The sequence below is a fragment of the Rattus rattus genome, chromosome 7 (genome assembly GCF_011064425.1).
Source record: "Rattus rattus isolate New Zealand chromosome 7, Rrattus_CSIRO_v1, whole genome shotgun sequence".
Lineage (NCBI taxonomy): Eukaryota > Metazoa > Chordata > Mammalia > Rodentia > Muridae > Rattus > Rattus rattus.
This window is the reverse complement of record NC_046160.1, coordinates 87,872,434-87,898,232: the sequence shown is the minus strand read 5'-3', so window position 1 is coordinate 87,898,232 and position 25,799 is coordinate 87,872,434. Positions and strand designations below refer to the sequence as shown.

Below are 25,799 nucleotides of genomic sequence, written 5' to 3'. Positions count from 1 at the left end.
TCAGAAAATTCGCAGCCACAGAATGTTATGTAACTGTTGGGAGCCGATCCACCTGTGTCACTCATGATGCATGAGAACCTCCTGACAGGCTGGAAAGGAATTATCTTCCTCACCCCGTCCTACCTGGAGCTTTTGACTCACAACTTACGTGGGCATATTAAAAATCTTTCTCGAGTCCTTTAGACATTTAAATTTTTAATAGCCCTCTTTAGAATACCTAAAAATCGAGAATGAAGAACAAAATAACCTCCCCCAAAATACCATTCCCTAGCTTCAAATTTGAAAGCAAGAACAGAGCAAGTATTCAGTTACAGCATGATTTCGATGTCATGCAAGCAACCCAGATTCTGGCTTTTTTCCATTTCATTTTTCTTCTTGCTTTCTTAACAAAGACAACTCCAAAAACATGCGAAATTAGACTGGGCAGCCTACGAAACCCACGTCCAACACATATTTATTATGCAGACTCAATAGTCAATTCACTGGGACTGGGGAGTTGGCTCTGTTGATAAAGCGCTTATAGGTCATGATGAAGCCCTGAGTTCAGATCCCAAGCTCCAACCTAAAAAGCCAGTTGTGGTGGTGCACACAAGCAAGCCTCAGGGGAGGACAGAAACAGGGACACTGGTGTTCTCTATGCAGGTAGAGTCTTACTGAATTGGTGAGGTCTAGGCTTGGTTATAGTCTAACTCAAAAAAAAAAAAAGCAATAAAGGAAGCCACTCAACACCGACCTCTAAACTCTACAGGCACAAGTGCACACCACACGCACGCACGCACGCACACTATCATTCAGCCAACCAATTCATGGTTAATCCTATCCATAAACCACAGATGCTATATCATTTTGATGATAAACAGATGCCCATTTTACCTTAAACAGCCACAATGCCGCAATCACACCGAAATAATGTTGGCAATTCCATATAATCACCACCTCTAAGAAAGATCCATACATTACACCTAGTTAAAATGTCTCTTTTCTATGATCTTGGCCTTTTCTTTCTTTCTTCCTGTAAAATGCCCTCACTATGCTGATGGCATTACCTGGTGGCATTTGAGATATTCTCCTGTCCTCTATTACCCATGGTTGGATCCGGAAGCCTGGCTAGACTCAAGAGAAACCTCCCTCCTCGCTGGCACAGGCTTCCGTCAAGTGGCATGCCAAGTGAGATTCTCATGCTATGGGCCAAACACCTCAGCCTGAGGAACCCCGAGTCCAGACAAATCCACATTCTCTCCAAATCTTATAACATTTACTCTGTATTTCCAATAGCATTACAAAGCAGCGACATCTTCTTGACCTGTTCTTAAGTAAGGGGGTATCCTATTTTATTTCTGTTGGTTCCCTTCCAAATCAAGCGATTATGCATTTAATTTGATACCTTTCTGTCCCTCCATCACTTTTTCCTCGTTTCTAAGTGAAACCTAGTCCAACACAGTGATAACCGAAGGCAGCCACAATGCCAGTGTCCAAGTCTATTAAGATCCAGGTCTGCTTCACCGCTGTCATAAATCCCACCTGGATGAGACCAGGGGCCCCAGAAATACTTGGCCAAGAGGAGCAGACTGACATAAAACAGTCTTTTCAAAATAACCAAGGGCCAACCATGTCCCTGCTCAGCACTCGGGGGTTCTGCTCCTGACCTAAGGGGTAATGCCTTTCTCAGTAGTGAACCATTTCTCTCCCAGGCCTGGGCTAACGACTTCCACAAAGCAATGGTTTCTAGAGGCTTTCTGAATCTGTCTTAATGAAGAAATCACTTTTACCCCCAATGCAAACACTGCTTTGTAAAGTCTTTTCTGCTGCATTCTTTGTTCAGTCTTCATTATCAGACATTCTCATGCCAACCTGGAGTATGTTATGTGCTCTTGGGGAAGCCCCTGAGCCTACAGTCAGCACCCCAATATTGTTATCTCAGTAATGAGTGTGCTAGCAAGACAGTGCTCATTAAGCAGATCCACAAGGCAGTCTGAGTTGATCTGACACACTATAAGTGTTTGTTGGTAGTAGCTGTAGTCGGTAGTAGTTGGTTGTGGCTCCACAGAGCAACAACACTGGTCAGGCCTAGCTCTCTACTGCTTCTCACTGGTCCCTCCCGCCATGTTTCTGAGTTCTACCTGGCACTTAGAGCTTGGTCCCAGAAGGAACATGTGGCCAGAGTCCAGACTTCCATTTCAGGGTCAACTTGGACATCTCTTCCCAAACTTCTCACAAATACTACAAATTCCCCCTGCCCAAGCCTAAAGTCATTATCTATCGTCCATGCAGTGCTTCAGTCCTAGCCTCCGAGCAACTCTTGAGAGTCCTCCTTTGCCTCTGGTACTGAGTGTCCTATCGATTTTGCTCCCGTATATCTGTCAATGCTACCATTCTTCTCTGGTCCTTCAGATTCCGACTCTGCTCAGACCCAACCATTTTCCCTCTTAGTCTCCTAATGGCCCTCTACACTCTGAGCTCTTACGATCTAACACTATCCTCCCAAGCCTTAAAACCAACTGATACCAAGTCGGATCATGCTTCTCTCTGCTTAAATTCTTCCCCAGGGACTGGAAAGATGACTTCATTGGCAACGTGCTTGATGCACAAGCACAAGGAACTGCGTGCCATCCCCATCGCAAAAGCCTGATGCAGGGGTGCATGCTGGGAATCCCTGAGCTGGAGAGGAAGATAGAACCTTGGGCTTGCTGGCCAGCCAGTCTAGCTGAATTAGTGAGCTCCAGCTTTAGTAAGAGACTGTCTCACAAAATTAAGGTGGAGTGTGTTTGGAAAAGACATCCTACATCAACCCCTGGCCTTCCCATGCGCGCACACACACCCACATGTGTATGCACACAAGCAGAATCTTCCCTGCTCCCTCCCTCATCATCAACTCCAATTCTAGAAGCAGTGTGTACTCTGCAACGTACTAACTTGGCACCCTTCAGAGACTAAAAGACGGAGCTGTTTAACAACAGCTAGGGATGGGACTGTCCAGTCCTGTCTCCTTTTACAGCCTCCATCAGCATGCCTCCAGCTTCAGCACCTGCACACTATGGGGGTCCAGCTACCCCTGTGATAATGAGGGGGCTGCTGGGAGCAAGCCCAAACCACAGACATTCTCTAAGAGGCAGGTCGAGGCTCCTGCCACAGCTGTGGCTGGTGCTCTGGCTGGGAGAGGAGCAGAAGAGAGAGAAGAAGAGGATTAGAGGAAGAGAGGGAGGGCTGGTAAGGGGGAGAGAGGGAGGACAGGAATTCCATCCTCTGCATTGACAAGACAACTACATCTATACTAAGGCTCTATGTGAGCTGAAGCTGAGTCCCAGTCCAGAATCCAAACTGAAAAGACAATGCTCACATAGAGACGCCACAGGTCTGAGGTCCCTAAAATAAGCCCCTCACATAGATGTCTCTGCTCCCAACATCCCAACATTAAAGTCTATTTCTTGTGTGCAAAGTAGATTATATAGCATCTTTTAAAATACACACACACACACACACACACACACACACACACACACCTAGGATACAGTGCTAAGACCGCAAGCGCTGTTGGCACAGTGCCGTTAGTCCATGAACTCACTGTGCTCCTCAGCAGCAGCTCGCTGGAGTCTCACTGGAGTTGGGAAGAAGGACTGGCTTAGAGGGAGATATAGTTGTCAAAGGTGACCTCCGCCTGTCACACAGGGCCAGCTCCAAACAGAATACAGTTGCTATAACCTAACAGGACTCACCACAAATAATCTGTCATTTCTCCCTTCCTATCACTAAAACTGAGAAATAAATAGAAGGACAAGATCCACAGCAGGAACGGAATGGTGAAGTTCAGCACCACAGATGACCAGACACTGAGGAAATCATAGAAAGGACGGGACTACGAAGAGAATGTCAAGCCTGTCACCTCCTTCAACCCATGCACCTTCCTTAACTGTACATGCACAAGGGACACCCAAGATGTCCTGAAAATGTGGGAGCTAAAACACTACAAAGTTAAAAGGACTTAAAAACCACCAGATTGCCTGTGCTTGTTGTGTACCAGTTGTGCCCCAGGACTATGGAGTTTCCTGAACAAAGTGGAACAGTCCCATTCGTGAAAGGTCCCATGGCCTTAGGGGGGTCAGAAGTATGTAAGTGCTTGCTAGAAGAATAAAGAGGACCACAAGAAGACTCGTTTGTATAGGATTCTCTCAGGAAGATACAGCGCTTGCCAGAATGTAATAGCCGTTCCTACCATTTTCTTTTTAAAGAGCTGAGAGATAAGCCAGAGCTAGAAAAGACTTTATTTGATAAAGTCAAATATCTGCAGCTAAAGAGGCTGGCCCTTACAGATTTGCATCCTAGGAAAAGAAAACTCTGATAATGATGGTGCATGCCTGTAACTCCAGCTACTCCACAGGCTGAGGCAGGAGGATGGCAAGGTCTTCCTCCTTAGAAAGGGTAGGTATGAGACAAGGATACAATGAGGATGGCATTTAAAAGGGCAGAGGTGTAAGAGATTGTCTTTATTCACAGATGACATGGTTACTACACGAGCACACACGAACACATCTATTGGAAATAGCGGTGAATTTAATAATTAGGCCATAGCATATAAAAGCCAATGTATAAAAAAATTTCCAATTCCAGCATCACAAACCTTAAAGTGCTTAGCAACAAAAAAATCTGCAGCACAAGAGAGCTCTGCATTGGAAATTATGTAAAACCAACAATACCGATTACTCTGCTGAGCCACATTCAAAGCCACTGTATGGAGGGACTTGCCATGTGGAGGACCCGAGTAAGCTGCCAGTTCTGTGCAAACTGATCTAGACAGCCATCCCAAATTTATTGCCAAACCCAAGAGGATCTCGTGTGGAAATAAGAAGTCAATGCTAAAACTGAAATCAAAATTCAAAGTTAAGGAGAAGAGTTACCATAACCTCAAATACAAAGGAAGCCCCAGCAAAGGTAGTGTGCCCACACGCCTTGAGCTTACGCCTTACTGCAAACGGACAGTGGGCACGGCAATGTGGCCTTAGCCAAACAAGCCCAGACACCAAGGTCCAGACGAGATAACAGAAATGGGTCAACTCAAGGATCAACTGGTTCTCAACAAAAGTTCTGTGCTGGGTCAATGAGAAAGGGGAGCTTTTGCCACAAATGCTCCTACAATGTCAAGATTAGTGTCTGTGAACTTATTACTTATTCTGAATTCCCGTTATATCACAGACGTTAGGGGACACACTGGCTTCAAGGTAAAACTGCATCATTCAAAAAAAAAAAAAATCCCTGTGACCCTTGGTGACAGACCTCGTTAGGAAGACTCAGAACGCACAGATTATGGAAGATGATGCTGACACATTGAGCTTTATCTAAATAAAATCTTCTAAGTTTTTTTTAAAGGCTAAATTAAAAGCTCGGCAGGAAGATGATGAGTGCAAAGGTTTACCTGGGCGCTCAGTAAAATCCCAGCTCAAAAAGAGAAGATGGGGGAGGGCTGAGCATGGGCTGGGTGTAGAACGCTCCCAGAGTGCACACAAGACCCCCACGTCATTTCCATTCCCAGTAGGAAGAAGAGGGGGCAAGCGCAGAGGGACTGAGACAGACACTTGCCGTTTGTAGTTTCACAAAGGCCCTCCATTCATAAGGCATAGGGGCTGCCATAAGCTGTATTAAAAGGCATTTCCATCTAACCCGGGGTTTGGGGCTGTCGCCATGGCAAAGGGCTCTGTCCAGTAAGCACAGGCACTGGGCTTAATCCTCAGCATCAAAGAGAGCATAAAAATATGTATTTGCTAACTCTAATTTCTTTAAGTATCTGCCCTGTTCTCTGAAGATTGTGAATTATTTACACACGAAACATGTAAAGGATATTTACAGAAGCACCGTTCATAGTAGATGACGACAGGGAAACCCCAATGTCTAAAACAAATGGGCGCTAGACTTACAACATGGAATATTATTCACAATAAAAATAAAAATACTGATATATAAAATGGTATGAATGAATCCGTCAGAAATGACGCTAAGCAAAAGAAACTAGACCCCCCCCTAAAAGAACACACTATACAGTTCCATTTACACAAACTTCTGGAGTGGGCTGTCATACTTCACGGGAATGAGCACGTATTACACTTACTGACTTGGGCAACAGGAGTGACCAATAGGAAGCGCAGGGAACCTTCTGAAGAACTGAAAGGTTCTGCAGCTTGGATTGCAGAGCTGAGGTAGGGGGTCATTTGCTGAAATTCAAACTATTCACATCTGATCCTTCGTTTCACTATCTATGTCTTGAAATGGCTTTTGGCTTGTGGGGGACAGTCTGGTATGGCTGTCTACTGCACACTAAAGCACAGAGTTGGCTAAAAAGATAAGAATAAAGTGAAGACTGGGAAAAGAGAACACAGATCCGTCCACAAATTTCTTTTAGAGGCACAAGATTCTAGAGCGGCACACAATAGGAGTTACTCAAAAGAAATGAGAGGATCCAGGAGTTCAGCTAGGACGACGATGGGCAAGCACAGAGCCTCAGTGGGCATGATAACAAAACTAACCGATCCACAATGGACGTTGACCTGGAGATCTGAACCAGTGGCCTGCCGGGCCACAGGGCTCACGCAGCTCAAGTTACACCCATGGTTTTAAAGCATCTTTCAGTAAAGGCTCCTGATAAAATTTCCATCTATAGACATTTCTCTCTCTCTCTCTCTCTCTCTCTCTCTCTCTCTCTCTCTCTCTCTCTCACACACACACACACACACACACACACACACACACACACACCCCCAGAAACCACTCAGAACTCACTCTTACCTTCAGTGAAGCTCCCTGTTAGGGTTATTACCACGAACACTTTCCCCTCAGGCTCCAGATCCACCTAGAAAGGGAGAGAGAAAAATAGCACATTATATTTTAATATCGAATTACTTTTTGTGGCTCTTAAATAATTCTTTACAAGGCGGCCTAAATGCATAAATCACAGTGACACAAACTGAATCCAAACCTTGCATTGCACAGTAGAGACAAAGGAGAAGTGAAATCTTGAGGAACAAGCTCAGAAACTTCGTGCTCAGAGCTCCCTTCCTCCTGAACTGACTTCTCTTCCTCCTTCACCTCACTTGATGTGCAAAAGCAGGCACATACTTGCTTCTTGCTTTAGAGCCACCGTATCTTATGCGCATCTCTTGCAGGAGACTTGTGTAACTAAGCCGCATGGAAAGTGACTGAGCTGGAGGAACAATGTCAACACATACCAAGAGGCCCACTCAGCTTCAAAGGTCCAGTTGCATGGAGTAAATTGTACGAAGACTCCATGTCTTTTTCTACCCGTCTAGTCCACGACAAGGATTAGTTACTCTTGACTGCTCAACAGCCATTGAAGCTATCTATCAGCTGAGAGATCAGGGCATGGACTCTAAAGACCCTCACACAGCAGGGTACCCAGAATGGGACTGCAGCATTCCCATAGACAGTCTAACCTCTTCCCACAGGATGCTGAACTCTCTGTCCACCCACATTACAAAATCCTGCAGCATGAGATGCTTGTAGATTTAAATGCATGCATTTATAAATGTCCTCAAATAGATTCTTCAGATTCAGCTCAAAGGTCAAATACTGACCTTTTACCTACAGTAAATCCAGCTATGTATAGGCACGATGACCTATGGGGACTTTTAAAAAGCTGCAAAATGCATGCTACACCAGAGGACCCCTGCGCTAGAGGACCCGCCTGACTCTACTGAAGGTGGCACTGGAATGTCCTGTCCTCCACCCCCAGAGCCTCCCTGTTCTCTGAGAGTTTGGGGGAACAGCATGAGGCATTTTTGGCTTGGCTTCCATCATGGAACTTATCAGTGTTACCCACTGCTTTTATTGTACCTACAAGTAAACAAAGACCCCCTCAAAGTGGATTGGTCTTTCTCTAATTTACTACCATATATATTCGATTGTCATATCATGCTCCAATCAGATACCTTTCACAATACTTCGTGCTTTGTACTCTCTGAGGGCTTTGCCTCTTTACTGTGGCAGCCAGTCCTTAAACTCTGCCTTTCTCTGCACAGAATCTGTGTCCAGGAAGATTACCACCGTGTACATCACTTTCATGCTCAACTCAACTCAACCCATGCTCAACTCAACTCAATCCATGCTCAACTCAACCCTTGCTCAACTCAACCCTTGCTCAACTCAACCCATGCTCAACTCAACCCATGCTCAACTCAACCTGCTGGCCTTGTGACAAACGTTAACTTACAATGTCATGTTAACTACCTTGACACCACTTGTGAACATCTATTGAGTGGTTCTGAAAATAGTCTCTCTGGAGAGATGACTAAACAGAATGTCAGTGTCTAATTGTCTCCTCTCTCTGCCTTGACTTGTTTCAAGTCAAAAAGATGTTATTTTTAAAAGCCACTCCCTCGCCTTCAGCAAAGAGGCCTGACAAAGAACACATACACACACTTAACCACACGGCACAAACTGCTGCTAGTGCTGCTATAGCTGCTGACAGCCTGCAGACAGACAGACTGCCAGGCCACCTCTGCTATCCTACACCCACAACCAGCAAGTGAACTTCGCCAACAATGCCTGGAGGGCCCACAAAGCATCTCAATGTGCTAGGAGCTCTCTGACAATGCTAGGAGACCACACCACCTAGAATCAGGTGCTGGCACACATAGAATAGGCTTGCCTCCTCATTTTTCTCCTGCATTATCGTCATCATGGGAGGCCAGATTCAAGCCCCATCCTCAGGCTTTGTCCACGTGAAGCAGATGTGCTAAGACAGGGGACCGGAGTGTGAGGTTTCAAACCGTAAGTCAGAACTTAATCACAGGGATGGGAAAACAAGAAAGAATAATGTATACTGCGGGGATTTTTACATAGAATCGAAGAGATCAGAAAATATAAACATGAGTGTTAAAGAAAAGCACTGTTAAAAACAAAAAGAAAAGCACTGTTTTGTAAAACCTTTGTACACATGTTCCTTTGTGCATACACATGGGTACATGGACACACATGCATCCAAGTAGATATGTAGGTCAGAGACCATACGGGGAGCCTTCCTGCTCTCCGCCTTATTTTTTGAGACACGGAGCGCACGCCTGGCCAATGCGCTCTAAGAACCCACCTGTCTGCCCACTACAGATGCACACTGACTTTTATGTGGTGCTGAGAATCCAAACTCAGGGCCTCATATTCGTGAGCCAGATACTTTACTGATTAAGCTATCTCCCCAAGCCCCGATTTCATGAAGTTTTTGTTTGCATTTTGATATGCATGTAAGAGTAGACTGGATTTTAATGTTAAGGTGCATTCTTTTTAAATTAATTTTCAACCACAGTTTCCTCTCCCTCCTTGCCTCCCAGTCCTCCTTTCCCCATTCTCCTGTACACTCCTCTTCCCTCTCTTTTCAGAAAAGGGTAGACCTCTCATGGGTCCCAATCAAGTTGCAGTAAAAGTCGGAGCATTACTTCCTACTGAGGCTAGAAGGGGCAGCCCAGTAGGGAAAGGATCCCAAAGGCAGGCAACAGATTCAGAGACAGTGCCTGCTCCTGCTGTGAGGAATCCCGTGTAACAACAACCAGGCTGCACAATTGTTCTGTATGTGCAGAGGATGTAGGTCAGCCCCATGCAGGCTCTCTGGTTGGTGGTTCAGTCTCTGTGGGACCCTATGAGCCCAGGTTAGTTGCTTCTGTGGGTTTTCTTGTGGTGTCCTTGACCCCTCTATCTTCTATAATCCTTCTCCCATTTCTGCAAGATAACGATGCCTTCTTTACTGTGTTACAGAGAAATGAGAGATCATAGAGCTGGGAAGACAGATGGCCTATTGTCACTTAATTCCTGGTGTTTGCTTTGATATCCCCATTGCTAGCTGACTGCCTACATCAACAACAGGCCTGCTTTATTACGGTACTCCACAGGAAGCTCTTTCTCTCAGAGCAGAAATGTAAGGAGATCAATAATTTCCACTCACTGACTCCAGTTCTGTCCACCACAGTTTTAATAGAAACTGTCGCTCTAGATCATGATACAAACTGCAACACCTAGAGCAGCTTTTGATCTTTGGTCCAAATGGTTCAGCTAGGACCCCACCCAAATTACAGGTTGCATGTGTGACCTAGGATTAATTAATCAAAGCACAAGTCCCTACAGACTGTGATGTTTAGCAATATCAATTCAACGGAACTGAGACTCAATAAAGAGAACAAGCCTATGGGCACATCTGTGAGGAATGATACCTAGACAAGGTCAACTGAGGCAGGAAGAGCTGCCGTAAATGTGGACAACACCTTTCAATTGGCTGATGTTCTTGACCAGAGAAAGAGGAGAAAGCAAGATGAGAATGAATGTTTAACACTTTCTGCCTCATGACTGCAGATACAATGGAACATGCTGCCTCAAGTTCTGGATGCCCTGCCTTCCCCGGCATGATGGACTGTACCAAACTGTGAAACAAAATAACCCCTTCCTTCTAAGGTGCCTCTGTCAAGTAAACAACACAGCAATATGTAACGAATGCATCTATCTGCCCTGAACTGACACTGTCCCTGTATCTTGGCAATCAGCACAATGGAACTCTCTCGGTCACTGCTAGTTCAAGTTTGAGCATAAATTTTTAAGTAGATACAACTAGGAATTCTTAGATCTGCAAGAAAGAGGCAAGGTCTCCCTTCTGCTTAACTTCATGCCAGGATGTCAACTTGAAGTATCTGGCACCCCCGATGTCACACAAAACTAAAGGATGAGGCGAAGACGAGGAACTGGAGAGACAGAAAAGACCAAGATTTTATGATATCATTTCAACCTGTAGCCCCTGTCATGCTCTAGCCTCGAGCATTCAGCTATTCAATTTCATAAACTCCTCTTGCATGATTCAGCCACATTGAGTAGGATTTTCTACCACTCATACACAACACTCTGACTCATATAATAATAAAGAGAGAATAAATCAAAAATTTAACTTATGCATCCCTTGTGTATGCGATCTCCTCACTGAAATAGCTCTTGTAGACTCATCTCATCCTTCTGTCAAGTCTCATGGTCCACTTTTATCCCAAAGGCAAGTGTGCTCATCGCAGCCGATTTCTTTGTAGCATTTAACCTTTATTGGCAGTTTCCTTCCCCACCGCCCCTCAGACCACTGCTGCTGGACATCCCTCTTTCATGGCCTCTCCACTCTCCTCTAGCTTTCTCAAGCTCCTAGAACACACTCGCTCGTGCTCTCTGTTACTCTTTGTCTCTGTCCATCTGTCATCTACATCTACCTGTCCATCTACAATCTATCTATCTATCTATCTATCTATCTATCTATCTATCTATCTAATCTATCTATCTGCCTACCTACCTACTTACCTATCTTGCTATTCTTCAATCCTCTTTTCATTCCATTGGAAGATCCAGACCCATGAATTCCTGAGATGTTAAACTTCGGGGATAACGCACCTCTAATAAGAGGTCGGCTGAAGATGAGAGGCAGTACCAGATTTAGTTCCTGCGTCACAACACAGGATGCAAACCTGTGGATGCCTTTCTGGGAACATTTGCATTTCAGTGTCCACTTTCATCCATTCCTTACCCAGTCATTTATCCAGCAGCCCACAGGAAAAACCAACATCCTTCACCATGAAGTCTACCTTCTGGAGCTCCCCTATAGCTTTTTCCCCTCCCATCTCTCATTCTCTGATCTACTAATGAATAATATTTTATGATAGGCCATCAACAGCAGGAATAAAGTTCTCAGTTGAGGGTTAATTCTGATCTATTGTTATATCAATGAATCACTGGGAGTCATTTTATGGCCATGTCCATCTAGCAGGATAATAATGGTAGGTTCTCTCTTAAAGCCCATGATCCATCTAGCCATCGATTATTGGCTTCATTGATAATGGCAAATATGAGTTCCATTTCTTGAAGAAGGCCCTAAGTCCAATTTTAAAAAAAGACTGATTGTTCCCATAACATTCATGTATTTTTGTATCAATGTGGTCCTATCTTGCTGTGCAGGTCATTACTGAAATGAGTTTTATGATTTTATCATTTACATTTAGGTCTTGGTCCATTGTAAATAAGTATTTGCACAACTTCAGATGAAGGAGTCCAATGCTACATATTCAGGTGCCACAGTACTATTTGTTGAAAAGAATGGACTAGAATTTTTAAAGGATGGTTGAAATTGTGTGTGTTTGGTGTAGTGAGCTAGCCAAGACTGAAAGCTGGGAAAAGACATAGTATTCGTGGTTGTGTGCTATACCAAAGAATCTAGGCCATAATCAAGGAATGGGATGTAAACATTAAAGGGTTAGAAGTGTGAAAGGCATGTAGTCCTTTTAATTTTTTTTTAAAAGACATCCTCAGACAATAGTAAAAATGGCTAAAAGTCCGTTGACAGAGGCCAGACATGAACTGTCAGTAGTAGAGTGCATCATGAAAGCAAGAAACTCATCACAAAAGACCGCACATCTGTAACGATTCCATTCATACAGAACATTCAGACTAAGAAAACGTGTAACAACAGAAAGCTCCCTCTTCTTCACACTCTCACTAGATTTTTTTTTATCGTAACTATTCTTACTGTAGAGAGGTGGTGTTCGACTGTGGCTATAATAATCCCTTCCTGTGAGTGGGACTCTTGGGTAGAGGTCGTGCAGCTGAAGAAGCCCCACTCTGTACCTCCACAGGGATCTGAAGAATTACAAAGAAGGAAGTCTATGAGGTCGCACATCCCCTGTAGCACCACTTTGCATTCTGGCCATTCACACAGCTTTCTTTGAGAAAAAATAAAAAACCCATACAGGTCGTGGGCCCTTTTTAGATTTAGATAAATTCTTTGGGTTTCTTATAAATTCTAGAACATACCTCTTGTTGGATGAACAGTTTATACAACTCATCTCCTAGTCTAGGGACCCTCTTCACTCTGCTGTTCCCTTGGCAATTCAGTGGCTTTTCAGTTTGGTGTAAGCCTGCTTGTTAATTTCCACTTTTTTGGGCTGTGATTTTGAGTCATCTACAAAACCTCTGCCCAGACAACAGTCCTGAAGCATTCCCCCTTCTGTGTTCCTCTAGCCCTCTGGGGACTTAAGTCTTAGACCCACGTCGGCGTCTTCACTTTTAAATATAACAGTAGCATCTGTTCAGGTTTGGTCTGTTACAATGCACTGTAATGCTAAATACTGGCCCCCAAGGTCTGGTTGCTTCTAGGAATAAGGAAATCCTCACTTACACCAAGTGATGCTACATAACCTTGTTCCTTAATTTTAAATTATTGGTTGAATAAAATTGTTGGCCTACAGAGTACAACTGGGCAGAAGAGAGGTAGGTAGGCCGGGCTTCAGTTCCTGGACTTGGGGTCTGAGGCAGGACCGTGAGGAGGAGAGAGAAAGCGGAGAGAGGAAGACAACATGGAATAAGGGATCATGAGAACTGGCCCTGAGGGCTGGCCAGCTGAGTAAGAGTGGCCCAGGTAGAACACAGCAAGTCATATCTTGGGGTTATTGACAGGGAAGTGACAAAATAGCAGAGAGGGTTGATATTTGCCCAGCTCTAGTGCTTTAAGGCGTATTATAAACATAAAGATTTGTGGCTTTTATATGGGAACTAAATGATGTAAGGTGGGGTAGAAACCCCCATTATTACCACAACAAGCATCAATATACGTCAGCTTAAAAAGCTGCTTACTTGAGGGAGGTAACATGTCTTCATCCTTTCCCTAACCAACAGACCCCTCCAAAGAGTCTTTGTTTTGATCCTTCTTTTATTTTGTACCTATCACAAAGTGTCCATCTGTGTGCTTTCTACCCTCTGACCTCTGACCTCTGACCTCTTTATTTTCTGTACCTACTGTATAGCACTTTAAGTCACTGAAGGTTGACTTAGTACCTAGTGTGTAACAGCTCTTGGGTAGAGTGCCTTGCAGCTGAAGGAGTCCCATTATGTATCTCCATAGTAATCTGAAGAATCAAGAAGAAGGAAGCTCATGAGGTTGTAACCTCAGAAATGCATATTGCTCAAATACCTCACCTCTCCACCCAAACTTATCTTCTGAATCTGTTTAGCAGCAATGCCAGAAGAGACTTCTGGGGCTCGAGAGCTAGATATATCTTCTCTAGTCTGTGTCTCCAGGCAAGCCATTTAACATCTCTGTGCCAGAGACAGAGAGAGAAGTATTAAGTACACAGACCCCCAGACCGTACCAACACTCTGCAGACTGAACTAGCTGGGGAAAATGGGAGATGGGGGGTCTGGTGCTTTTCAAAACTCTGACACAGTCAGACCTTGAACCACCACTATGAGTTAAGTGATCTCTCAGACCTCAGATGAGAGTTCCTTGGTGTAGCCCTGGCTGTCCTGGAACTCACTTTGTAGACAAGGCTGGCCTTACACTCAGAGATCCACCTGCCTCTGCCTCCTTGGTGCTGGGATTAAAAGTGTGCACTACCACACCCAGATCTCTGAGAACTTTAACGGCTCTGATTCTATGCTCAGTTTCCAGCGAAACACAGAATCATCCCTTCTTGTAGCTTCTGAGACTAAATATCCTGAAGCCACTACAGCCTGAGAATCTGTCTTCCTCGGCAGCAGTAGAGCATCCTGTTTCCAGTCTCCCAGATGAGAGCAGCCTTCCCAACACACACAAGAAAGTATAGAATGTGTACACCTGCTCTCCAAGGACACTTTCCAAAGTGCCACTCTCATCCCCCACCCCGTCCCCCACCTTCCCGGGACCTTCAGAATAAGCACCTTCCTCTACAGGCTGTCAAGAATCACACTCTCCTTGGATAGCCTCCCACTAACCTTCCCAAACTCCTTGCAAATTCCATCCTGCGAACCTACTCTTCAAGTCCCTTCCATTCAGTCCACAGCCACACCTGTCCTCCCGCTGTGTGAGACTTGGGAACCTCCTTATCATCCATCCATTCACACCTTCCCAGCAAGCCTCCCAGCATGGGGCCTTTACCGGATGCTCAGAATTACCCAGAGTAGGGCTGTAAGTGGGACGGCCCACCAGGCACACCTGTGGAGGAGGGAACAGCCCAAAGGCAGGGGAAAGACCAGCTGTCGGGTTCCCACAGAGACCCTGACATCCACTCTAATCCCACTGATCCTAAAATCCGATCTCAACTGCTATCTTAACACCCATTCATACTCTTGAGTAATACTGAGTCTTCATACATCGGTATCTCAGCACTTGCAATCAGTCATCAGGTTCCATCCAGGGAGCTCCTGACACTTATGTAGTATTTAATATTTAAAATCTGGGTCTGGGGCCTCTCCTCCACCTTGATCGCTGTCTAAATCGCGTTTATTTGTAAGCTAGTCGAAGATAAGCTTAAATTGTTTGTATTACACACTCTGTTCTGTTCTCCCAGAAGCTCAGCAAAATTCCTTGTACCAAGTATCTACTCAACAAATATTGATTGATTGGGTGTAATGAGATCAAAAGAAAGGCCACTTGACCTCACCTATAAAATAGGATAATAATCTTTATTGCAGGACAAAATTCAGAGCTTTGTTTTAAAAAAAATAAATAAAGTAACAGGGCCAGCGAGATGGCCTAGCAGGTAAAGGCTCATGACCAAACCTAACCATAGGAATCGGATCCCGGGATCCACATGGTGGAAGGAAAGCACTAACTTTTGCAAGCTATCTTCTCACCTCTACGTGTGCGTGCACGTGCGCACACACACACACACACACACACACACACACACACACACACACACACACACAAATAACAAAAACAGTGTGTCACACATTAGGGTATCCATCCCACCGCTTTGTAAGTACACTCAGCAGCATGCCAGCCCACGTCTGTGTCACAATGATGTCACTTTGCAGACCGCTGGTTCCACCTCCCCAAGGTGTTTTCTCAGAGCCCTTCGCCCAGCACTAATGTTCCATGATTCTAAGCAGGCTTTAATAAAAGCCTGTGCACACGACTCAGGGGAAATACTCATTTAATTTACTGATAATAACCTATAATCATTTCCTTTCACAAAAGGCATTAGAATTGATCACAGGCAGGAAACCGACATCTCCGCGATATTCATCTGGGCCTGAAGTAAGCAGAGGAATGCGGCATGTTAAAAGGCAAACGGCTTTGAATTGAGCAGAAGGTGTAGGGTGCCTGTAGGCTGCACGGGAAACATCTATGAGAAAAAGGCCCATGCACCTTAAATTACAGGTTACCCTTTTCTGTTGCTTTCCAGGGTCTTGCACTTAAAGACAGAGGAACCTGAGTACCTGATAAAGTAAGTGTGTGTGTGTGTGTGTGTGTGTGTGTGTGTGTGTGTGTGTGTGATCATTCTTCGAAGATGAAGCTATCAACCTTATGATGACCGTGCAGGTCTACAGAATTCTATCAGTGACCCATAAGGAGATGGGCACCTGCATTCTGTAATAAAACAGGACAACTTCCTCTTGACCTCCGCCAAGGAGCCCCTACTAAATTCCTGCCCATCATTATGTCTCACCTTTACTATCTGCAGGCTAAGCACCACCATGCCCATTAAACAGATGGAAAGATGGAGTCACAGTGAGGTTTCTTAATGAGGTCATACAAGCGTGGAAGGCCCAGTCAAGATTTCAGTTCTGGGAAGATCCCCTGTTTCTGTCTTACCAGCCTCTTTCCATGTTCCTCTAGCACGGTGCCCACAGGTCTACATGCCTGCTCAACCCAATGCCAGCCTGCACATGAGGTCGCTATGTCACCGGCTCCCTGGAAGTCCTAGCAAGATTTATGTCATCATCACCTGACGGTGCTTGTCACCCTCTTCCCACTCGGGTCTTGAGTCCTCAATGCCAAGAACAGTGCAAGTGTGATCAACCTGACAACCCTGTTCTGGGGCTCCGGATGGGAGCATGAGCTGGGAAGAAGGAAAAGCCCTGCTGGGATTCCTGAGACGTGGTTAGTCCAGGTACCGTGTGTTTTCTTCCATTTTAAACCGGTCAGAGTTTTACAGCCATTGTTTTCTAGTAGCTTTTCAGCCATGGGCCTCCGTGTGCTTTCAGCTCATAAAACTGAGTCTGAGCACCACAGAGAAAACAGACGTGCGTAGGCTCATAGTGTTTGCCTTGTCTGCCCCCTTTTCCCTCTGAAACTTTCTGCTGGAGGGACTCGTCCTGGACGTGCCACATGTGGAGCTGACACGCGATCCCCAGTAACGGTACCTGGACAGTCACTGATTAGGACGAAGCACCAGAGACTGGGCCAAGTTATAAGAACGCCCTCTCCACTCCTAAAACCAGAAAGAGTGTCAGGGTGATGTTCTGCTCCAGTTAGCCACCCCAAGAGCTCACCCCAGAGCAGATGCTGAGGTGGGAGAGGGGAACCCCACTTGCTTGATGCACTCTCCAAACTGCAGATCCCTACAAAGAGCACGTCTGCAGGAGCCCATCCATCGCTTCTCCTGCCTGCTGGGTGGGGCCTTCCCAAATGGGATGAGAGAGAAGGTGTCTCTGTGACCCTGGTGGAAGAGGGACTGTACCCAGGCCTCCTCCTCCTGTGCTAGGGACTCACAGTGTACCCCTCTTTTATTAACCACCTTTATGAGGTCAGGATTGGACCTCTTTTTTGCTTTACTTTATGGGACTTGCTACAGGAAAGAAGAACTATTAGACTAGGAAGAATCTAGTTAAGATGCATTTGCAGAACAAAAGTATCTTCGTTACAGTGAAATAAGTATTCCTCTGTGCCCTGGCCCACTCTGACAGTTTAATCTGAGGTATTTTAAATTGATATGAATAATCCCAGAATTATTCTACACTGTTGAGTCCCATTATCCATTTGTAGTGGAGGAAGAAGGTGAAGGCCCCCAGCAAAGTCAAGCGAGTTCTAAGTACGAACCGTACAGAGAAAACTCTTAAGCATTTCAAGGTGCTTTACACACCTGTCTAGTTAATGACTCACTCCTGCGCTATCTCTGGAAGACTTCATCCGAGGTACATTACGAGTGGCATCAAACCCAAGCATCTCTCGCAATGGCTATTTTATGACACCTTTACTCCCTTTGATCTTCTAGAGGACGAGATGAAAACCCGACAACAAATGGGACCACGCCTAGCGATTCTGCCAGCTGTGAGTAAGGTGGCCGGGTAAGAGCAGGCAGGAACGGTGCAGTGGTCGGGATGACTCATGGTTAAATGTGGGCTGTTCAGGTGAGGTCAGAAATAGGGCTGAGGACCAATATGGCCTGCTGGCATGCTAGAGACTGTCCCTGACTCTGGGGTGACAGGACATACTGGGAGGCTTTAATCGACAAAGTCACAGCATCATCCTTATGCATCCCACCCTCAGACACAGACGTGGCCCCAGGGGAATGAACAGGGCTAGAAGAAAGAGTTTAACCGCCTCTGTTGACTGAGTATCCACTGGGCTATCCTAAGCCACTCTGGAAGCTTGGGTGACAGGGAGGGGATGACAGCACACAGATCACAACTGAGCAAGTGGCATCTGCGTGACAAGCGCTGCTCAGAACAAGCACTGGGCCACCAGAATGCTCTCCCTGAGAAGTTGCACCTACACTGAGACCCAAAGACTGCATTATGAGTGGAAGGTGAGACTGCTCTGAGCCAGCAGCCTGTGGTGAGAAGACAGCACCAACATGAGCGAGTGCAGCAGAGTGGGAGAGCGTTCACAGAAAAGAAACAGAAACAGCGGGACAAATGCATCCAGGTGATGTCATCTCCGGATGAAGGGCAAGGAGAAACCAGGGGTTCAGCACCAGATAAAATGACGGAGACCACTGGGCAAAGCGGCAGGTTATCTACTAAACTAGGGAATAGCACTTTATAGTCTAGAAATACGGATGATTTTTGGAATAGTCCAATTAATGAAAACCATCCGATGAGAACAAAGAAAGAAAAAGGCCAAAGGGATGTGCCTTAGGTTGAGAGACCCAGACAAAAAGTCAGTAAACAGTAGCCCAGAGCCAATGTCAACGTGCTGCCAATTATTTTTGTAAAGTTTTATTGAAACACAGTCATGCCTTTGTTGGTCTCAGATTATCTAGAAAGAGCCCTCATGATAGTCAGGTACCCCACAAGGACAATTCTCCAGGGACAGACTGCAGCTATGACAGTGGCCCTGTCAGATAACATCGAAGCTAAGAGTTCCTATCAGTCAGTTCTATCTTAGGGATGGTGAGGTCTCTGCATGTGGAATTATGGGTCTGTGGCGGCGCTGAGGTAAGCAACCCCACTGTGCTCTCAAGATTATGAGAGTGTCGCACTTGCAATTACGTCCTACACATAAAGCTCGATAACAGACGATGAGTACTGGACCGTGGATCTCTACAGCACGCTTGTCGTTATTTGGAAATATAGTCCTACTTACCAAAAACAACCTCGCTGTAAGACAGCGTGCCATGTTGCCATTGCTACACGACTTGCCTGTTCTCAGGTCTCCTGACGGCATCAGGACAGGCTCAGCGATGAGCCTCACCACCTAGCTCTGTGTAACTGCCCTTTATGACCTTCTACCACAAAAATGCACAACACATATTTCTCAGGACAGATCCCATCATCCGGTAGCACATGACTATAGTTATGACAAAGATGGTTGGGTCCACAAAGCCAGAAACACTTGCCTTCTGTCTTTTAAAGAAAACAAACAAAAAATTTAAAGAAACAAACAAACAAACAACAACACACAACCCTTTGGGAACTCCGTTCCCATTAATCACAGGGGAGCTCTGAGGGAAAGAGCAGGTTTCAGAGGGAAGGAAATGAGTCTAAGTTTAGACACAGAACTCCTGAAATAGAAACAACTGGTAAGTTAGAAATAAAGGCGAAATGTGGAGTGAAGATAAGGCTGGGTGACTATTTGGGAAATGGTAATTGCTTACATGCATAAAACCCCTCAGGAGGGGTGACAGGAAAGGAAGGGAAAACAGACCCGGAGAGGAGGAAGAGAGACCCGGAGGAGAAGCCACTTAAAAGGTGGGAAAGTCTGCACTGGGCAACCTTGGAGAAAGTTCAATAGAGGGAGCCAGCCACCCAGTGTGACAGCGAAGAAAGAGGATGACTTTGAAGGGACTTAGACGTGGGAAGTGGAGGCAAAAGGTAGACTTCATTCATCATACCTACCTCAGCTCCTGCAGGCCTTGGGGGAGAGGTTTCTCTATGCAGCAAGGAATACTAAACTGTGCAGTTTAATGATGTCAGAAGATAAATTTAGAAGTGCTGGGTTAAAGGTTTTTGACACCGGGTTAAGAGCTGAAAAGTCAGTTTTAAAAAAGAAATTAGCAAGAATATTTAAGCAATAGTTTAGAGGGTGAGCCTGGGGCAGGGGGCGGGGAGGAGGGCACAGATGGGACTGTAGGAGACCAGAGTGTGCGGAAAGGAAAGCCAAGAGAGAACTGGATGGCCGAGGGCAGGAGGCTTGAAAGGGCTCCAGCATCTGAAGGGTTAAAAGGTTTACCTGGAGGATTCTAGAAGGGGAGCTAGTTTGGGGTGACTCTGGTTTTCAAATATTCTGTCTGTATTAGGAGGATGTTCCAGCAGAAATGCTTGGCAGAGAGAGAGAAATGAGGCTTGAAACTTAAAACTCAGTCAGGCTGAAGGGAGAAAGCTGTAAGAGTCATGACGGGACAGCCAAACTGCAAAACAGTTGACTCCAACAACAGATTTTACACTTTAAAGAACAATGGCTCAGGGACCACGAGCAAATGGGAGAGAGCAGGCCCTGCACGAGAGAAAGAAAGGTGTCTGAAGGGTTCTGTGTCTCCCGTGGGTCACAAGATGCGTCACACATGATTCTTTCTCTTATCTTTACAGCCACCTTCAGAATGGTGTACCATGATGAGGCACAGTCATCCACAAGTGAGTGACTTAGTAGGTTGGTGGCAGGTTGAACTAGTTTGGATTGTAAGACCTTGCTACCCTCCCTGCCACCCTGCCATGGAACCCAAACATGTCTGTGACTTTTTAATAAATCTTGTCATCTAATGTTTGTCACATAGGAAGTTTCATTAAGTTTCCCGGTCTCGTTTATTTACTTCTTAATATCGACTTCGACCTGCATTGATATAGCTAGTGCTAAAACTGGTCAAAATCTGTACAACTTTACAACACCATGAGATGAAGTGTGGTCAATTAAAATTAATTCTGGGAAGGCCTGTGAGAGGAGTCAGTGAGTAAAAATGCTTTCTACACAAGCCTGATGGCCTGACTTGATTCCCCAGCACCTCCATAAAGGTGGAACAAGACAGCTAACTCCTCATGACTCTGGCCTCCATGTGAGCGCCATGGAAGAGACATAACAAATACATACATACATACATACATACATACATACATACATACATACACACCCACACACACACATACACACCACACACACACATATATACATACATGCACACCCACATACACACACATACACACCACACACACACATATATACATACATGCACACACACATACACACACATACACACCACACACACACACATATATACATACATGCACACACACACACACACATATATATACATACATGCACACACACACATATATACATACACACACGCGGGCATGCACACACACACCACACAAACACATATATACATGCATGCACACACACACACACACACACACACACACACACATATATACATACATGCACACACACACATACACATACACATACACCACACACATGCACACACACAATTTTTTTTTATAATTAAATTCAGGACATCAAGAGTCCTTGGGTAGAACACAGAAGGCAGAAACCAAATGAAAACCAATTACTAAAATGTATGAATAGCATCACTGAAGCAAGGGAGGAGGGCCAGCCTGGCCTAAGCAACTTTTGGACAATGTGGAGACTCAGAGTGAAACCAAGAGGAACTTAATGCAAGTTCTGAACAATAGCCGATGAGTTCTTTCTTGGGAAATACTTCTTAGCAATTTTAGAAGTGAGCGAATGAGGGGTAATGAGAGACAAGGGCCAAAGGCTAGAAGGATCCATGAGGCACCACACTAGAGTCAGAGACATCTGTATGAACTCACATTGAGCACAGATCCATGCAGATGGACACACACAGGAATTCTCAATAGATAAGCACATTTGTGGGGGTTAGGAGACATCAATTCCCTTAGTCTGTTACGGATCCTTCAATAACCATAGGACACTTAGCATCCTGAACTTGATTTCTTCTCCCTTTCTTCCTCTCTTTCTTTCTTTCTTTCTTTCTTTCTTTCTTTCTTTCTTTCTTTCTTTCTTTCTTTCTTTCTTTTCTTTCTTTCTTTCTTTCTTCCTTTTTGGTTTGTCTGTTTATTATTTGTTTTGAAACAGGGTTTCTTTGTGTAACCCCAGCTGTCCTGGAACTCACTCTACACTAGGCTGGCCTTGAACTCATAGAGATCTGTCTGCCTCTGCCTCCCAAGTGCAGTGTCCCACCACTGCCCAGACCGAATCTGATTTCTAAAGCCACTCTCCAATAAAAGAAATGGATGATTATGATGGAGCAAAAATAAGTCAACTTGAAGCATCTGATGACCTGACTTCCTCGCCACACAAAGATGAAAGCAGAGAAAATAATCAAGGGCTTAAAAAACAACACTCCCACAGCGATGATGGACATGTCACTAAGGAAGCTGGCTGGGCAAGCCCCCAGGCCAACACCGGCAACGTGTAAAACTCAGTCTCTAATGATACAGATGGCTGAATGCGGGCTGGAGAGATGGCTTGCTGGGTAAAACACTTGCCTGGCAAGCATGAGGAGTTCAGATCCTTAGCACCCACAAAAATGCCAGGAGGGCTTTGAGCACACCTGTAATCCCAGCATTCAAGAGCCAAAGACGGGGTTCCCTGGAGCCAGCTAGCCAGGTAGACTGTATGAATCGGCGAGCTTGGAGTGTAAGGAGAGGTCTGCCTCAATATACAAGGTGCACGGAGGAAGACGTGTTAAACCAATCTTTAAGTTCCACATGCATGTGTATACACACACACACACACACACACACACACACACACACACACACACACACACACATGCAGAGTGTATAAATAAGGAAACAAGATTAGAATTCTAAATAACATTTCTAAACACCCCCTCAAGGAAGTGAAGCATAATTTCCACAGCATAAGTGTGGGCTGAGTATGGTGACTTCCTTTCAAAGACTACACTATAGATGAGGGGGCAGGGAGGGGGATAACTGTAAGAAATGCCTGACAAACATCACCTCAGCCAGGGGAGCAAGAGTCCCATCAGTTGTGACCTGTGTACATTCACCATATGTGTGTGCGTGTATGTACAGGGCAATACATTAATTAGCACATTGTGACGTCATCAGATCTGTCACTCAGAACCTGCAGTCTTCCTCCCCAAACCCTAGATCCAAAAGAAACACCAGACAAACCAAATCAGGTCATTGTACAAAATGCCTGGCTAGTATTTCCCAAGTTGGGAAGCAAACCCAAACCAAGGAAAGTCTGAGAAGCTGCAGTATCCTGGGGGGATTCTGACACAGAAATAAGACATTAAAGTAAAATGTAAGGAAGTGGAGAAGCTATGGAGTTTACTTAGTGCAAGAGCCATTAATGGTCCACAGACTGTGGAGCACACCACAGAAGACGCTAGTCCTTGAGGAAACAGGGCAAGGATGTGGAACTCTGTGTGACCTTCCCAACTGTTCTGTAATTGCAAATCTATTCTAAAAATGCGCATTTATGCAAGAAATGTGACTCCTGAAGGAAAACTGTCCCCACAGAGTTCTACACCCAAGTAAATCTCAGAGGGACGTAACTCTCAGTCACTTATCAATTACTACACATTGGATCTGACTCCATCACCAGCTGTGTGAAAAGAAAGCCAGAGACAGGAATTCAAAGGGAAACGGGACCCTCCCAGGCTGTACAGGGCGCACAGCTCGCGTTCCTGCCCAACTTCCCACAGCTGCCCAGGTGTCAGCATCCCAGGCCCAGCAAAGGTGCAAAGGTCACGGGAACTACTTCTCAGTCCTGAGGAGAGACGGCCTCAGGGAGAGTCCAACACATTTTTCAAAATAAACTTCTTTCTGAGAATTGTTCTCAGATAAGACTGGTGAAGTGCCCTCCCTACGCTGAAACAGAAGAAAGGGCAAGACACACGACGGAGGGGAGGTGGGGGAAGGGAGAAGCGAAGCAGGGCGGACGGGGGTGGGGGTGGGCAGGGGTGGGGGCGGGGCCGAGGGATACGGGAGTCAAAAGCCCAGCTACAAACTGCCAAGGAATATCCAACACCATGAGCAACTTTTTGCAGCTAAGGCTGAGTAATATGGATGACACCATACACATTACACTATTTGATTTCTGCAAACTCGGTGGAAAAAGCTGAACAAGAAAGTTTCTAACACAGCCCCAGCCTTTTATTCTTGTCCCCAGTGCTTAGAATTAAGGAAGGCCCAAACTTTGCCAGCACAGCTGCCAAGGGCCAGATCCTCCTGGGAGAGAGTAAGGATGAGGACCCCCCAACACACACCCCTCACCTCATCTTGGCCCCCACACACATCAAGCCTCAGAAACCAGCATCTCAGTTAACAAACTCCTCAGGTGACTCCCATGCCTGCCGAGTTTGGCAAGCACTGTGGCTAGTTTCTTCATGTTACTACCGCCCCCTCCCTCCCTTTGCCATCATCAGTCAAAGATGGTCCCTGGTACATATATGGCTGTCTTGAAATTATGTTCAGCAAAATATGAGGTCAGATATCTCCACTCAGAAAGGCTGAGGACCAAGAGTACTCTTAAATGCCAGCAGGGTTTTTTAGAAATTGGGATATCTGCATACACTTAATGAGATGTTTTGGGTCAGGGACCCAAGTCTAAACATAAATTTCATTTATGCTCCAGACATACCTTGAAACATACAGCCTGGAGATAATTCTGTACAAAAATTTGAGCACACCAGTATTTCAACTATGACCCATCACATGAAGTCAGGTGGGGTCCTTTCAACTTGTGGAATCATGTTAGCATTCAAAACACTTCAAATCTTAGAGAATTTTCCATTCTGGGAAGGGGATATATATATCCATGGAGATATATATATACATATATATATGTGTGTGTGTGTACATGTATGTATATATACATATATATATATGGAGAAATATGCTTTTCTGTATGTAGATCATATATCTATGTGACTTTTCAAAATAAGTTCTATGCCTCTAAGAGGTTTATCTCTCTTCACAGTTTTTCCTTTTCCATTCTTTCACTAACTGCTTGCTATTAATAATCTTACTTCTGAGGAAACCGTTGCCCATAGTTATTCCAACAGTCCAAAACATTCAAGGGTTTAGTGTTAATGTAAAACCCAAATGCTCTGGAAACGAACACTGTCTGAAGTAGTATTTATTATTAGTTACTAAATTCCACAAAACAGACTCAACATCCAGGAGTATACGTAATAAAATTATAATAAACTTGTCGAAATCAGAATGGGGGAAATGAAACAGGAGAACATGTTAAAACACACACAGTGTAAGTGGTGTTAAAAGTCGAGCCACAGATGTGATTTCTGAGTTCTGAAGCAAAGGGGGAGGGGACTGGAGTTAGCAACATAATTTATGTCAATCATGACGACACCACACCTGTTTCTCAGAAGAAATATTTCCAGGGCCCTTTCAGTCAAGGAAGGTGTTTCTAGTGCGGTGGTTCTCAATGTACGCTTTCAAGGCCAGCAGCACTGTCACCTCCTGCAACCCACCCACTATGTAACAGACCCTGCAGGTGACAGTCATGGCGCTGCCTGTGTCTGAAGATCCCTGCCTTGCTGTGTCTTCACACACCTTGTACCTTACACACCTGTTCAGAAACACCCCAACACTCCAGCCCAGGGGTGTTCCCCAGGGTA

At 45.1% G+C, this 25,799-nt stretch overlaps 1 protein-coding gene across 1 annotated transcript in view; it reads right to left on the bottom strand.

The window, feature by feature from the left end:
• Positions 1 to 25,799, bottom strand: part of Prkch (protein kinase C eta) — a 198,938-nt gene that overhangs the window by 128,945 nt on the left and 44,194 nt on the right. Inside the window, exon 2 of the mRNA XM_032907939.1 lies at positions 6,772 to 6,835. Coding sequence (XP_032763830.1) covers positions 6,772 to 6,835 — 64 coding nt within the window. The remainder of the gene's footprint in view (positions 1 to 6,771; positions 6,836 to 25,799) is intronic.